This window comes from Peromyscus leucopus, chromosome 10 (assembly GCF_004664715.2).
Source record: "Peromyscus leucopus breed LL Stock chromosome 10, UCI_PerLeu_2.1, whole genome shotgun sequence".
Taxonomy (NCBI): Eukaryota; Metazoa; Chordata; class Mammalia; order Rodentia; family Cricetidae; genus Peromyscus; species Peromyscus leucopus.
The window spans coordinates 38,463,130-38,478,128 of record NC_051071.1 but is presented as its reverse complement, the minus strand read 5'-3'; the positions used below and the strand labels follow the sequence as shown (position 1 = coordinate 38,478,128).

The 14,999-nt window shown below is 40.2% G+C and overlaps 1 protein-coding gene across 1 annotated transcript in view; it reads right to left on the bottom strand.

Annotated features, from left to right (window-relative positions):
* Positions 1 to 14,311, bottom strand: part of LOC114690923 (cytosolic beta-glucosidase) — a 139,900-nt gene extending 125,589 nt beyond the window's left edge. The window contains exon 1 of the mRNA XM_037209028.1: positions 13,996 to 14,311. Coding sequence (XP_037064923.1) covers positions 13,996 to 14,053 — 58 coding nt within the window. The 5' untranslated portion in view covers positions 14,054 to 14,311. The remainder of the gene's footprint in view (positions 1 to 13,995) is intronic.
* Between the last annotated feature and the right edge of the window lie 688 nt (positions 14,312 to 14,999).

The window sequence follows — 14,999 nt, the reverse complement described above, 5'->3', positions numbered from 1 at the left end:
GACAAAAGAATTCGTGAGCAAACGTGGGCCAATATGTAAAGCCCATACTTCAAATAAATTACTGGGATACCATGATTTGTTTCTTGTTTCTCAAGGTTAAGTACATTGACTCTCATTGAGCTTTCTGTGTAACATCCTCGGCACAACTATAAAAGATAAACAAGGGAACAGGGAATGGGAAGAGTGAAAATGCAAAAAAAAAAAAAAAATGCTGTATCGTATCCTGAAAAGGAAGTTATATGTGTTGTGAAGATATCTGTAAATATCTTAGTAAAGGTAAACCTGTTTTCAGATCATTGCTATCCTGGTACAAAAACAAAACTGTGTATGCCTAATGCTTCTGGAAATGAGCAGGGAGAGACTGAAAATATACATGCCAAAATTTAAGATTCTTGTCTGGCCAGTATTCACCTGAGTTTTTGCTGTATGATTTACAGGCTCTACAGTTAAATTTTTCTTAGAACAATTGTTTTTGCAAAAACATATATGTAGTCAGAATGTATCTCAATCCCACCTGGCCCCGCAGTCCTGCAGATGCTTATAAAATAATCACTCCAAAGCTTATATTAATTACAAACCACATGGCCTATGGCTTCAGCTTCTGGCTTGCTAACTCTTTCATCTTAAATTAACCCATTCCTATTCATCAGTATGTTGCCATGTGGCCGTGGCATCACTGGTCTGCTTGTTATTCCTTCAGCTGCAGCTGGCATCTCTCTTGACTCCACCCTTTGTCTCTCTGTATCTCTGCTTGGATTTCCCACCTGACTGTAAGCTTTCATGCCATATGCCAAAACAGCTTTATTTATTATCCAATGGGAGCTACATATAGTCACAGGGTACAGAAAGACTATCCCACAGCATTTCCTCTCTTCTGTCTTAAAAAGGAAGGTTTTAATTTTAACATAGTAAAATTACATATAACAAAACAGTTATCAAACAAGAATTACATTTACAATATCTAGTCTATTTGTATTTGGAAAAATTAAAGAAAATATTCTATCTTCTATCCTATTTTTGTGAGTCTAATATTTCATATCTAATTTACCTTTTATCATGACTAAGCTATAACGATCTAGTCTTCAACTCCATCAAAGACCCCAGAAGAATATAGTATTACCTGAGTAAACAGGAAATGCATTGCAAGCAACTTCCATAATTCTAGAAATGACAGAGACCTCTGGCTGCCTGGACAGTCATCCAAAGTTCCTCTGTAACATTGGGGTCTCTATCTTCAGCCTATTGGCCTAGAGTCTCTGGCATAGTTTTTAAGTGAAGCAGGAAATTTTAAGGACTAATTTACACATTCTGGTGAAGCTTGTCTGCCACCTCTCCCTGTGTCCTCTGGCAGTTTCTTCTGTGAAGCAGAAACCTGAAGACCATCTGGCCTTGCAAAGTTCAGTGGTCACCTTCCTATGAGTCCTACATGTCCAGTTCATACAACATACTGTCAAGCAGTCCAAAACAAGAGCAGTTTTGTGCCTAAATGGCTAACTTTTGCCATAAAGAAGCAAACTCCATCATCTTCTCTGAAGTAATTGGGACTGCCAGGAGCAGACATGTCTTACTGTCTAGAAAACATTTTAAATGCCATATTCTGTAGGTCTTTGAAGTGTTTGAAGATTATTTATCTCATTGAAATATATCTTTGTATACCTAAAAAACTTAACTATAAAACAAGACTATAAGTTTGATTATCATAGATGACTATTAATCTGTACTTCTTAATGATACTTTATAATTTTAAATGAGTTGCAGAAACATAATACCTTAAACAACAGTAGAAATATACATACAATGTAACAAAATTGACCTTAAATTTGTATTAATAAGCCAAAATCCATACCAGTGTAAAGTATTTTCAGATTAACAGTTGTTTTTAGGATTAAAGTAGATTCAATAATCTACCCTTTTTCTTATCATTTCTATATTCTATTTCCCTTTGTTCTTTTAGAAAGAGATTGACTATGACCAATAACAATTTGTAACCAATGTCTTAAACAAAGACAAACATCCATAATCTCTTTTGGGAAAGGGGAGATGTGGCCATAGTCCTCTAGGCTACTTTGTGTTGACTGTGGGTGCTGTTAATCTTATGGAGATACTGAGAAAATTCAAGATAATGATCAAGTCCTGGGAAGACCAGCTATAACCCTTGTTGACAGATACCATCTGTCAAGGTTCAGGAGATCTGGCTTGATCAAATCTGATCCATCTTATCCCGAAACAAATCCATAGCCTCTTGCTTCCTGTGGAAAGCAGAGTCTTCTTTCCAAAGCAACATATCTTTAGACCCAAATTTTGTAGTCAATATACCTTTAAAATATGTATATTGGTTTACCTCAGCAGCCTTTACAATCAAATGTCTCTCTCTAGTTAAAAATCTCAAAGACAGTATAATCCAGACTCTCTGTGTAATTTCTATCTTCACGTGGCTATTATATTTTTTATATATTATTTTATTTTTTAAGACTTTATTTTGTTTTTATGACTATCTATATCCTTTCTCTTCTCTCTCTCAAGCCTACAATAAGCAAGCATTCAATTCAGATTCCTGTCAATACAAAAGGATGTACAAGAAGAAAATTGGAACTTTATCAGTAAATACCACATAGCCAGTAGTTATGGCAATGGCTACTTTTCAGAATTACCTAGGAAGCCAACTAAGGAACAAGAGAATTTTTCTGTCTTGTTTTTTTTTTTTTTTCTTTTCTTTTCTTTGAAAAAGGTCACAAGGGTAGAGGAGTGGACTGGGAAGACTGGGAAGTGAGTGAGGTCAGGGTGCATTATGTGAAACTCCCAAATAATCAATAAAAATATTATATTGGAAAAAAAGAAAATTCTGTGCATTAAGAAATAGAGGTAAGAGATTATGACAAATGACTGAGTAAATGATTCCAGAGGCAAATGCACAGATCTATGGCCTCTCTCAAGACACGCTGACTGACCACTACCCCCAAGCACATTTCCCCACATTAGCTGAGTTTTTCATTTCCTACTGTTAGACTGTCTGAAGTTCCATTAATTCTGTATTGTCTTGTTTCCTCTGTTTGTTCATGTGGCTGTAGTAGAGCAGCAGAATCTGAGTGGCTGAAAGCTGTGGCCTGGGTACCAGCTTGCTCAGATTTGAGGGAGGTCATCCTTCTGGTTCAAGGGGAGTATCTTTGCGTTGTGCTCTCACTGGGCAGAAGAAAGAAGTCAGGCCTCTGGATTTCTTCTATAAGGCAGACAGACCATCAATGAAAGACTCACACTGATGACTAGAGTATCTACCTACAAATTTAGTAAAGAAGCTAGGAAGATATACAGATATACAGTACCCCCAAAGAGATATACAGTACCCTCAAAGTGTAGGCCAATAAAATTTCCAGAACTTGGGTGCCTTAGTGCTGACAGGAGACTGATATTGGCAAAAAGAAGAGGGAACTCATTTTGTTCATTAGTTTTAAATAATACCTCATTGCTTAAGAAGCGCTCCCATATGTTAATACATGTTAATAAAGACTTATACATAAATGAATATTATATTAAGGTCTTTATTTATGTTAATAAAGATTTCAAGTTCATTACAGAGTGGAACATACATATTTAATTCTTTTCCCTCTCACACTCCATTGAAATGACAGTAAATAAGATCCACAACTGAGCTTACATTAAAAAGGTCCCAATAGAACATCACATTTACTCAAGTACTTCTGGAAAATGGAAATAAAACCAATTCATCAGAGAAGCTAAGACAAAGGACTCATGGACTCTGGAGAAAGCTGGAGAAAATTGGAAAGCTTCTGCTTGACAACCTCTGAGGCAGTCATCACAGGGGACAGCAGAGTGACCTCCCATCCTGGTAATTAATCCAGGAATCATCTGTGCCACTGATGGCCTGCTGGGTTCACCTCCTCCATCAACAAGACAATGCTACCTCTACCCCATGTGCATGTCCTAAGAGATGCTTCATGAGAGTGATAGATGTTATCAGGAAGGATTATATCATGCATAATGGGGCAGGAGAGAGAGAGAGAGAGAGAGAGAGAGAGAGAGAGAGAGAGAGAGAGAGAGAGAGAGGCAGCAGCAGTGGCACGAAGGTAAATACAAACTTTTTAAAGCAGTCACATGCTGTGGGATGGTCTGTATGGCAAATGTGTTGCTCTGATTGGTCAATAAATAAAATACTGATTGGCCAGTGGCTAGGCAGGAAGTATAGGCAGGACTAACAGAGAGGAGAACAGAAAGAACAGGAAGGCAGAAGGAGTCACTGCCAGCCACCACCAGGACAAGAAGCATGTGAAGATGCCGGTAAGCCAGAAGCCACGTGGCAAGGTATAGATTTATGGAAATGGATTAATTTAAGATATAAGAACAGTTAGTAAGAAGCCTGCCATGGCCATACAGTTTGTAAGCAATATAAGTCTCTGTGTTTATTTGGTTGGGTCTGAGCGGCTGTGGGACTGGTGGGTGACAAAGATTTGTCCTGACTGTGGGCAAGGCAGGAAAACTCTAGCTACAGTCACATCTGACAATTTCTAAGATCTAAATATTGGTTAGCTCCTCCACATACGTTGTAGCGTCTGTGAGGATTGACTGTCAACCCCCTCAACTAACAAACAGAATTCTGTTCTTTGCAGGCATCCCTGTTCTAGTTGATGATGCCTATCTAGTTTAAAGGAAGTATAAGTAGGCTGATGCGATTAATCAGCATATTAGTTCATTCATAAATATCTTAGGATCTTCAGGCACTAGATGAAAACAACCAACATGAAAGAACCAAAGTAAGTGAAACTAGGAAGGGAATGTACTATGGTCCACACCTATAATCCCAACATTCAGAAGGCTGAGCCAAAAGGAGTTCAAAGTATCAAATTTGAATCTAGCCTGAACTACACAGCAAAACTTGTCTCAAAAAAAGTCTCACAAATCATAAACTTTTTTTAAAAATTAAGTTTTTTTTATTTTTTCCTCTTGCTGTTTTTTCTCTTTATCCCTCCTCTTTTCTTTTTTCAATCTTCTTTTTCTTTTTAAATATTTTTTGCTATTTTATCTTTTGCAAATTGACAAGTCATAGTTAGATGTGTTTGTGGACTATAAAGTGATGCTATAATCTGCAACACTTTCAGGCATGAACCAGCTAAGTATTCCTTCAAATACTTAGTTTTTTAATTTGAGAACTTTGAAATGTACATTCTTGGCAATTTTGAAATGTGCAGCACTCAGTTTTCCACTATATTTGCCATGCTCTAAGTAAACATGTATTATTCTTGCCTAAGTCTTTACCATCATCACCTCATTCCCCCTACTCCTAAACCTCTGCAGTCACCACTTCCCGCTCCTAACAGTTTGATTGTTTTAGATCCCACAGTAAGTGAGAACCTGCAGCATTCTCTTTCTATACCTGGTTTTTTAAATTGAGTATATGATTGTCCATTTCTACCCATGATGACAGGAGTGGTTTGGTTGTGTTTTGTTTTGTTATGTTATGTTTTTCCTATTTAAGGCTGCATGGTGTTTTATCGTATACAGACACCATGTTTTCCTGGCTATTCATCTATTGGTGAGCACAGGTTGATGCCACACTTGGCTTATGGGAAACATTACAGCGAACATAAGAGTGCAGATTTCTCTCCAACAAACTTATCTCAAACTTTAGGATAAATACCCAAAAGTGTAGCTGCTAGATTGACAACTTAATTTCCACACTAGCAATATTAAAGAGTCATAAGGATAACAGTATTCGAGAAACAAAGCATGACTTTTTAAAGAAAAAAAGGCAACTAAATAATTTGTTCCTAAAAATTATAAAACTGATTGGTACAACCAAATTTACTTAATAGAGGGGCTGGAAAAAAATGGAATGAATGCAGCTAAATTCCCCCACACTGCTAAAGACATTCATTTGGAAGAAAAGGTTGAGGAAAGTAACCAGAGAAGAATCACAAAATGTTAAGAGTCTCCAGTGTTCCTACAATGAAATAAGCAAGAGATAGGAAGACAGGTGGGCATATACTACACCAGACGAGCAATTTGCAGGTGAGACATCTGAGGCTCAAAGAAGCTAGTATTCGGGGGAGAACAGGGGAATCTGTGGCTATTATGTTGAACTGAATGGTGTTGTAAAATAATAAAAAAAAAAAAAAAGAAGAAGAAGAAGAAGCTAGTAGGCAGTGCTGCACAGTCTGTAAGCAGTCCGGTATGCTCCTGAGGCATCAGTCATTCTCTGAACTCAAGGCTGAAATTCAACCACCATCATAAGCACAGACCCAGTAGCTTCTCCCCCCCACCCCTGCCCTGGCTTATATCTTCTAGTCTACACCTACTCTTTGTATCTGGCATGAGGTTTGTGAGTGGATATCAACTGATGCACATTTGAAGGTCATCATTGCCCAGAACCTACACTTTTTTCCATTGTCAATAACATGGTATGAACAAAAAAATCAGTAATTTGAGATTTTTGTGGATCTCAAATTTAAAACCAGAAGAATGAAATAAAGATTATGCCACAGAGTGACTCTGAAACCTGCCCCACAGGCTCATGTGATAAACTCTCAGTCCCCAGCTACTGGTGTTTTGTTCTTTTGGTTAGGCTGTGGCATATTTAGGAAGTGGGTCTTGGCTGGTAGAAGCACATCACTAGGTGTGGGCCTTTGAAGGTAATGTATATAACTGGTTCCCATCTGGCTTTCTTTGCTTCCTGGCCAGCTGCCATGTGAGCATGCCTACACCTTAATGACTGCTGTAATGCTTTCTTCACCATGGTGGACTGAAATCTCTCTGTAACTGTGATACAAAATAAAAGCTTTCACAAATGAAGCTGCTTCTATTAGGTATTTTGTTACAGCAGCATTAAAAGTCAAAGTTGATATGACAGAAACAACCTCTATTAGTTAAACTATGGTAGATCTCATGTGTAAATTTTTCTCTTCTTTGTTTTCCTAATGCAACAAGAGGTAAACACTCAAAATTTGTTTACTTTTTTCTTTCTTAGGTGACCTGAACAAAGAACAGCTCTATCCAGCAAGGATTATTCCAGAAAAAAAATACAAAAGTGGCCACTCACCTAATCTCAAACAGAATCTTTAATTCAAATTGGTAGAAAATTTGTCATGAGGAACATGACAAATAGTTGGATTTGGTTGAGCAGAAAAAAGAAAACAGGAAGTAGAGTTTGTGCTGGCATTTACGGCAGGTAAATAAAATATGCCTCTTGTGTGGACTCACTGAGTTTTTAAAAGGAGGGGAAAAGAAACAGTCAGTGTAGACTGGTCATAAACTTGTCCTAAATCCTACTCATATAACTACCCTGTTCATTCTCCTGCTTTTAAAATGTAAACGTAACTTCAAATCTCTTGGCTACAGGATTCTATCTTTGACAAACCAGAGTAAGAAATAGTGAAAGACAAACCCGGGTTTCTGCAACCGTGAAGCCAAAGTCACAGTTAAACCAAAAGTAGACACAACACAGACACCAGTGCAGCATGAACGACTCATAATGACACTCATAAAGCTGAGTCCTTTGCCTCCTTTAGAACCACAAACCCAGGCCCCACTAGGAAGCCTTAATGGTCTAGTTTGGGGCTTGTAGGGTTTTACAGAGCACACTCACCCCTTAAGAGCCTTCTCCAAAATCACCTGCAGTCACAAGCTTCTAAGGGTCATAGAATCAGGTTCTAAACGTCATTTTCACAGATCCTCTAGGGCACAGAGAGGGAATGAACATGCCATCACTGAGCTCCTCTAAGCTGTCTTCCTTATCTGCCATCCTGCCCTAAAGAGTACAGACTCAGCCTCGTGAAGGGTTAAAAATCTTGGCGAGTTTTCTACGCTTAAAATGATGACAAGTCTCACTTCAGTATGTAAAATGATTGTCTGCGTTTTCTTCCCTGTCTCTTTACTCCAACAAATACATTTTATAGGCTGTGCAATGTTCTTTACAACTCACCTAAAACGCATAATTTTCCTCCTGCTTATACCACTTATTTATTATTTATTTATGAGATTTATATTGTGCCTTCCTCCAAAAGGCCCAAGGCACTGCACAGCAAACCATTATATAATAAACATTAAACTCTTCTTCAGAACCATAAACAGTGAAGTGGCCAGAAGAGAGGCAGAAGGAATAAGAGGCACAAGAGGAAGGCTGTGGTTCTGGTGAAATAGATAACCAAGCCACGAATATATTGGGAAGGGTGATGGCAAGGCCAGGCCCTGTGCCTCTAGACTAACCCCACTTGCAAAGATTCTGACACTGCCCTTGGTTCCAAACCAAAGATCCACAATATCTCAATTTTGAGTGCAAGAATCCCTCATAGCTCCCAAGAGAGTGAAGACAAATACACCTACTCAGACAGTCATGCTTTAAAAATTGGTGGAAAATAGATATGAGGTGATGTTTCAGAACAAAATCATTGAATTGCTAAATTGTTTTTACAAATACCATTGCTCAATGGCTGTGACTTGCAGAGGTCCCATAAGCTGAAGTATAACAAAAATTCAAAGAGTTCCCAAATGAAAAAGTGATGAGCTGAACTCAGGTTTTAAACTCAGGCCATGCTGATCTGGGATGTGTCCTTCCTGAATGCATAATTTAAACAATGGTGGAAGATAAGGCTAGGTTCTCTCTCTCTCTCTCTCTCTCTCTCTCTCTCTCTCTCTCTCTCTCTCTCTCTCTCTCTCTTCTCTCTCTCAGCAACTGCTCAAAGAAATAGTAGAAAACATGAAAGGAGTGGGGAGTGTGTAACTTATAGTCAAAGCAAGAAATGAACATTCCCACTAAATGAAGCAGATGATGGTGCTCTGCTCACCAGTACAGACTGGGGTATGCATAGCAGACAGAGAAAAATAAATGATAGTATTTTGTGTTAATGTGAGCATTTGTGTTCGTGTTAATGAGCAACATGCACTAGGCATTCTGTGCTCCAATTACATATGCTCACCCAGACAACTTCTATAGGGTGAACATCACGAGTTCCATGTTCTACAATTAAGGAAACTGAGAAACTAGTATTTCATCTTCCCTTGTTATGCTAAGAGTTTTTGAATCCTGACTGGTTCAGGGAACAAGCCAATTCATAAATCATTTCTTTGCTCAAATAAACTCTACTAAGATCAATTTGTCTAAAGTTTCCCTTTCAACAGATTGTCATCAGAGGAGAGATCTGAACTACATATGCAGGAAGCCCAGAGAAGCACCAAACACAGTTTTGAAGGACCCATCGGATCCATTGATATTTTGCAGCATATGAGGTCATGGGTGAGTTCTCTATCAAATTTGAGCTTCATAGACTTGTGGTTTTTTGACACCTTTAGCCTTATTTGAACAACTTTTTACTAGACAGAATCTAGGGAAGGATTAAATAAAATAACTCAGTTAAATCCAACAAGACTCCTCAAGACAATATCTTTGGGAACTGGAAAAATGGCTCAGTGGGGAAGAGCACTGGCTTCTCTTCCCGAGGACCTGGGTTTGATTCCTGCCACCCACATGGCAGCTCATAACTGTTTGTAATTCCAGTTCCAGGGGATCTGCTGCCCTCTTTCCATGAACACCAAGAACACATAAGGTATATGGACCTATGATGAGGCAAAACATCCATACATATAAAGTAACAACTTTTTTAAAAGAAATTATCTTTGGAAAAACAAGTCTGGAACTATATTTTTAGGAGTTCTCTAGGTGGACTACAACTGCATTGTCAGAGTACCTAAAAAAATAGATACCTTTTTTAATAAGATCGTTTTTGTAGTGATTAGGAGTCTTATTTGCCATCAAACCCCGAACATCATGACCAGATGGACTTGAATACTGATGGAGTATCTTTATTGCCTAAACTTTTAGTTGTTTGAGTTGGATAAATTTTTCTTATAGACATTCTTGATTAGAAGAGTACTCTTATTTCTTATCACATTTTCCTAATGTCTACCACAATATTCTCCCCAATTAGGTTGTGTCTACTCAGGAATCACAAATGCAGTATCCTTGGTATATCAAGTGGCCTCACTGTGGTTAAAATAGAAAAAAAAAAATGTGGGGAAGAGAGCATAAAGAAGCTTGAGAGATGATTCACTGATGAACAGCACTTGCTATTCTTGTACAAGATGGGGTTTCAGTCCCCAGCACCCACATGGTGGCTCATAACCTTCAGCTCTGGGGAATCCAAATACCTCTTACTTCCTTGGGCACCAGACATGCACGTTTGGTACACATACACTCATGCAGGCAAAACACTTATATGCATAAAATAATATAAAAATCAAAAAAAAATTTAAGACAAAGAGTCATCCAATTAATTTAACACTGGGAATTCTGAAGCCAATGCGGATACCAAACAAGGTTACTACAATGATGACCATGATGGAAGTGCCAGGATTGACGTGAACTTTCAAGACAAAGAGGCTAACAAGGAAGGAAGACTTAAAATCAACAAAATTTCACCCGGAGCTCTTTATATGCAAAGAGAATTGAAATCTAGCTTAAATGTAAATGAACTACAACCTAACTTAGAGGGTATTTTTTTAATTGTGATTTTTTTAATTTTAAAAAACATAATAAAGTACAATGTATTTTGCTGAAATCCATTTCTCCTTTCCACTTGCTCCCTATATTGCCCTTAAATTCAAGTCCTTTTCGTACACACACATATACATATATATATACATACACACACACACACACACACACACACACACACACACACACACATATATATACCCTACTGAGTTCAATCAGTGTCAGTCATATGTACATGGTTGTAGGGATGGCCACTGGGTCATGGGCATCCTATCAGGTGGCTTATCTCTAAAGAAAACTGAGTATCCCTCCTGCAGCAGCTTCTGACTCCATGACTCAACTAGGGGTGGGCCTTGTGAGCCCTTACCCATCCCTGCTGGGATACTGACCAGTGTGGCTCTGTGCAGGTTATGTGCAGCAATCAGAGCTGTTAAGAGCTCTGTGTGTACAACATCTCTGTCAGAAGGCACTAAAATAGCAAAGCCTGGGGCAATCTTAGAAGCCAAGCTGTCAGTCAAATCAGAGGCTCCAAACTGTAAGACATGGGTAAAGGCGACTGCTGAGCTCTGCCCATTCAGTGATTGCCCCATCACTCCCTTCATCTGCCTATAATCACTGTGTGCTCACATTACTACGTGGAGCTCTCTGAATATGTACAGCTCTGATTCATGAATCCTTTCTTTATTCAGATAAACTCTGTTAAATTCAATTTGCCCAAATTTTGTTCCTTTTCTCTAAACAAGAAGAACAGAGGAGCTGGGCAAACAGCTCAGTGGTTAAAGTAATTGCCCCTATTATGGAAGACCTGGGTTTAGTTCCCAGCATCCACATGTTGGCCTACAGCTGTCAGTAGCTCTAGTCCCAGGAGATGCACAGGCAAGACACGCAAATGATGCCTAGACATGCATGTAGTCAAAACACCCATATACATAAAAAATGAAGGTTAAAAAGAAGAAGAGAGAAGTAAATAATTTGTCAAAACCACAAAGCTAGGAAGAAGTAGAGGTGGGCCCTGCATCTGTGAAGTCTTGCTCCAGAGCCCATCTTTATCATCATAATGTCCTGTGTGTCTAAAGCCTAGTTCTACTTACTGTATTCCAAAGAAATGCCATCTCCTCCCTAACCTGTTGGGCCCCCCTTCCAAAGAGAAAAGAAACAAAGATCATCTCCTTCACTGTGAGAGGACACCCTTTCTGTAATCCACCTGACCTGGTGGAAAATTATCTTGAATCTAAGAGACCATTCAGGGAAGATGTGACATGGGATCCCTGCTGACCAGAGCATTCTCAGACATTCTTCCAAAGGACACTTAAATCATAGCTCTTATCCTCCCATGAAGATGCCTTGGACATGGCAGTCACAGCAAGAACTCTTCTTTCAGGTCTGGGAGATAGCAGTAAAAGCTTCTGGGACCAAAGGCAGCCTTGTTTGTGCAGAGATAAGCCTGTCCTCCATTCAAATGGCTCCCTTCTCATCCTTTCAGCCCTACGTGAAATAACACTGATCCTGTGTCACTCTCTAGCCTTCCACATGACTCCGCACGGCAACCGATGGGCAGTCCAGCCCTTACATAATTAGAAATTACTTCATTGGCTGATCTGTTACCACTTACATTTTATTAGTTTTCTCCACACAATGAGGAGAAATCTGATCTCTGTCATTTCTAAAAAGGAGCAGCTCAGACTCAAGAGGTCAGCAGATCCCTGCTGCTACTAGGACCTCAACTACGAGCCTTTCCCACCTCCTCTCAGTCCGGGGTGGTGGCCACTGATTCTTGGGGTTTCTTAGTTTATAGCTATGTCATTCCAATTTCCACATTTATTGTCACATGATTTTTTTTTTTGTTTTTGTTTATTTCTTTGTTATCTGTTTGTTGGTTTTTTTTTTTTTTTTTTTTTTGGTTTTGGGGGGTTTTGTTGTTGTTGTTGTTGTTGTTGTTTTGAGACAGGGTTTCTCTCTGTAGCCCTGGATATCCTGGAACGCACTCACCAGGCTGGCCTCAAACTCACAGAGATCTGCTTGCCAAGTGCTGGGATTAAAGGCGTGCCTGCCTGGCGTTACATGGTGTTCTTGTGGGTCTCTTCATGTGTCCAAACTTCTTCTTTGTATTAGAATTTCACTTACAGTGGATCAGTAGAGCCCTACCCTACTCCAGTACAGTATAGCTAATTGTATCTTCAAATGGCCAGTACTAGCCTCTGGGACTGTCAGAGAACAAATTTTAGTTGCTGAAGCCTCACAGCATGGCATCATTTGTTACAGCAATTATAGAAAGCTACAAGAAACATTTTACCTTTGTTTAACCTAGGGTTTCACCATATGCTTCTATGACCAAATAAACATTTTCACTGTGGTAGCTGTTATGAACTTTTCATTCTGCCAGGCAGCGATGGTACACATCTTTAGTTCCAGCATTCAGAGGCAGAAGCAGGCAAATCTCTGTGAGTTCAAGGACAGCCTTATCTACAGAATGAGTTCCAGAGAAACCCTGCCTGGAAAAACCAGGGGTTGGGGGGGGGAATTCTTCATTCCTCAGCAGGACAAGAGGATACATGTGTTTTAGAAAAGTAAATCCAATTTTTCTGTTTTAGAGATGACCAGATCATGTGTGTGGCAGGTGTGGGCATAATGGCTTCATGCCATCTGTCGAGGTTATAGGTGGAATGGAGTGGGTAGCTATTCTAGCTTTGATCTGGAAGTTCCAACCCCCATTGAGGCTTCAGTAACAGTCTCACCTACAAGGCGGGGCCAAGAGAGGACCCTGAAGACCCAAGATCTGGATGCATCGGCTCTCTTGGTTCATGGACCCTGGACGCTGGAGGTAGACTGAGCGGTGTTCTCTGCTGGACTGCGCTACACCTTTCCCAGACCCTGTAAACTATCCCTTCACTTGTAAGTTACCCCACAAAATAAACCTCCCTTTTAACTACATGGAGTGGCCATAATAATTTCACCAATAGTGGAAACTGGTACTGAGACACCAAGCACACTTGGACTTACCATTTACACCTGGTAATCCATTATTCCACTTATATGAACTAACCCAAGAAGTGGGTGACATGTTCAAGGTAATGCCTAGCATTGGCTCCCTTGGAACAGAGCAGAGCATGTTTACCAGCTAACGAAGAGCTCTTGGGATGAATTTTCTCAATACTTTCCTAGCCACTGGGAGAAAACATTCTTTTCTAAACACATGGCAAATTAGTTCCAGAAGCCAATCAGAAAAGCAGCTGATCCGATGGGAACTGACTCCTCAGGTAGCTAGGACTGAGTGCCAAGCAGCTGCATCCCATCTTCATCCCTCACCCGCTGCCACTGAGGAAGGAGTGAGGGGATGTGGCCTCCGCTTCTGTCTAAAAAGAGACAGTTTCATTTATAGACGTCTGCGTTTTTCTTCCATTTTTGCCTGTTCAACACTGCACCCTCCTCCCAAGGAACGCAGAATCCACCAGAAGTATCCATCCCAGGCCCAGTGAGGGAGAAGCATCTTCCCCTACCTTCCACTTGATAAGCGGCAGTGGCTGCTGCCCATCCGAACCCCACAGGAAAAGCCATGGCTGCAGAGATACAGTTGTCCCCCTCGGCTAACGGGAGCTAATGGGGAGGCCCGGACTTCAGCCAGGGGAGTTGAGCAGCTGTGAAGACCGGTGACCTCTCACCCCAGACCCAGAGCCTCAGAGTGCAAACACAAATGAAAATAAGAAGAGCACTAGGCCGGAGGACCCCGCTCAAGTGGCCACAGCTGTGACAAAACTCGGAGTCCTGTTGTCCAAGATAAGGATTAGGCTTTCTTCTCCCAGCTCACCCTTGTTCTTAACGGACTTGGACTGCCCTAGGTTCTGACCAAGTTAATATTTTCCCTTTTAATGTAGTACATGGACATGGCTTCTAAGTTATATAATTCTCCAAGAATACTCCTCTAACCAATTTCTCCCAGTCCCTTGTGTGTGTGTGTGTGTGTGTGTGTGTGTGTGTGTGTGTGTGTGTGTGTGTGTGTGTGTGATGTGGCGGGGGTGGGGAAGGAGGCAATTGAAGATACTGGTTTATGGCTTTCTGGCTTCTAGCATGGCTACGGAGGGTATGATGACAACCGAGTTGTAAGCTTTTATACAGCCTGTCTTATCTTTTTCCTCTTTGCTCCCCAGGCCTCTTTTTCTGAAATTGTACGGCCATCTGTCTAAATGTGGAACATTTCTACCATGGATAGAGCTTGGCTGGGCACACCATAGTAATGTAGATTGCTATTAACAAGGAGACAGGGTGGGAGGGGTGTCCTTTGGGACTCTCTGAACCAACCTGCAACTTTTCTTTAAGCCAAAACAGTCCACGATTAAAAGCTGATTTTTAAAACATTCTTGGGGAGAAAGAAGTTGGGCACAGAAAAGTTACTGGTTCCATTTCCTCAACTCTGAAGTGAGCTGTTCTCTCCGCAAGGACAGGAATATAAAGAGTGAAAGGATGTACCAGTAGGAATCCTAACCCTAAGAAGAAAGAAGCACTT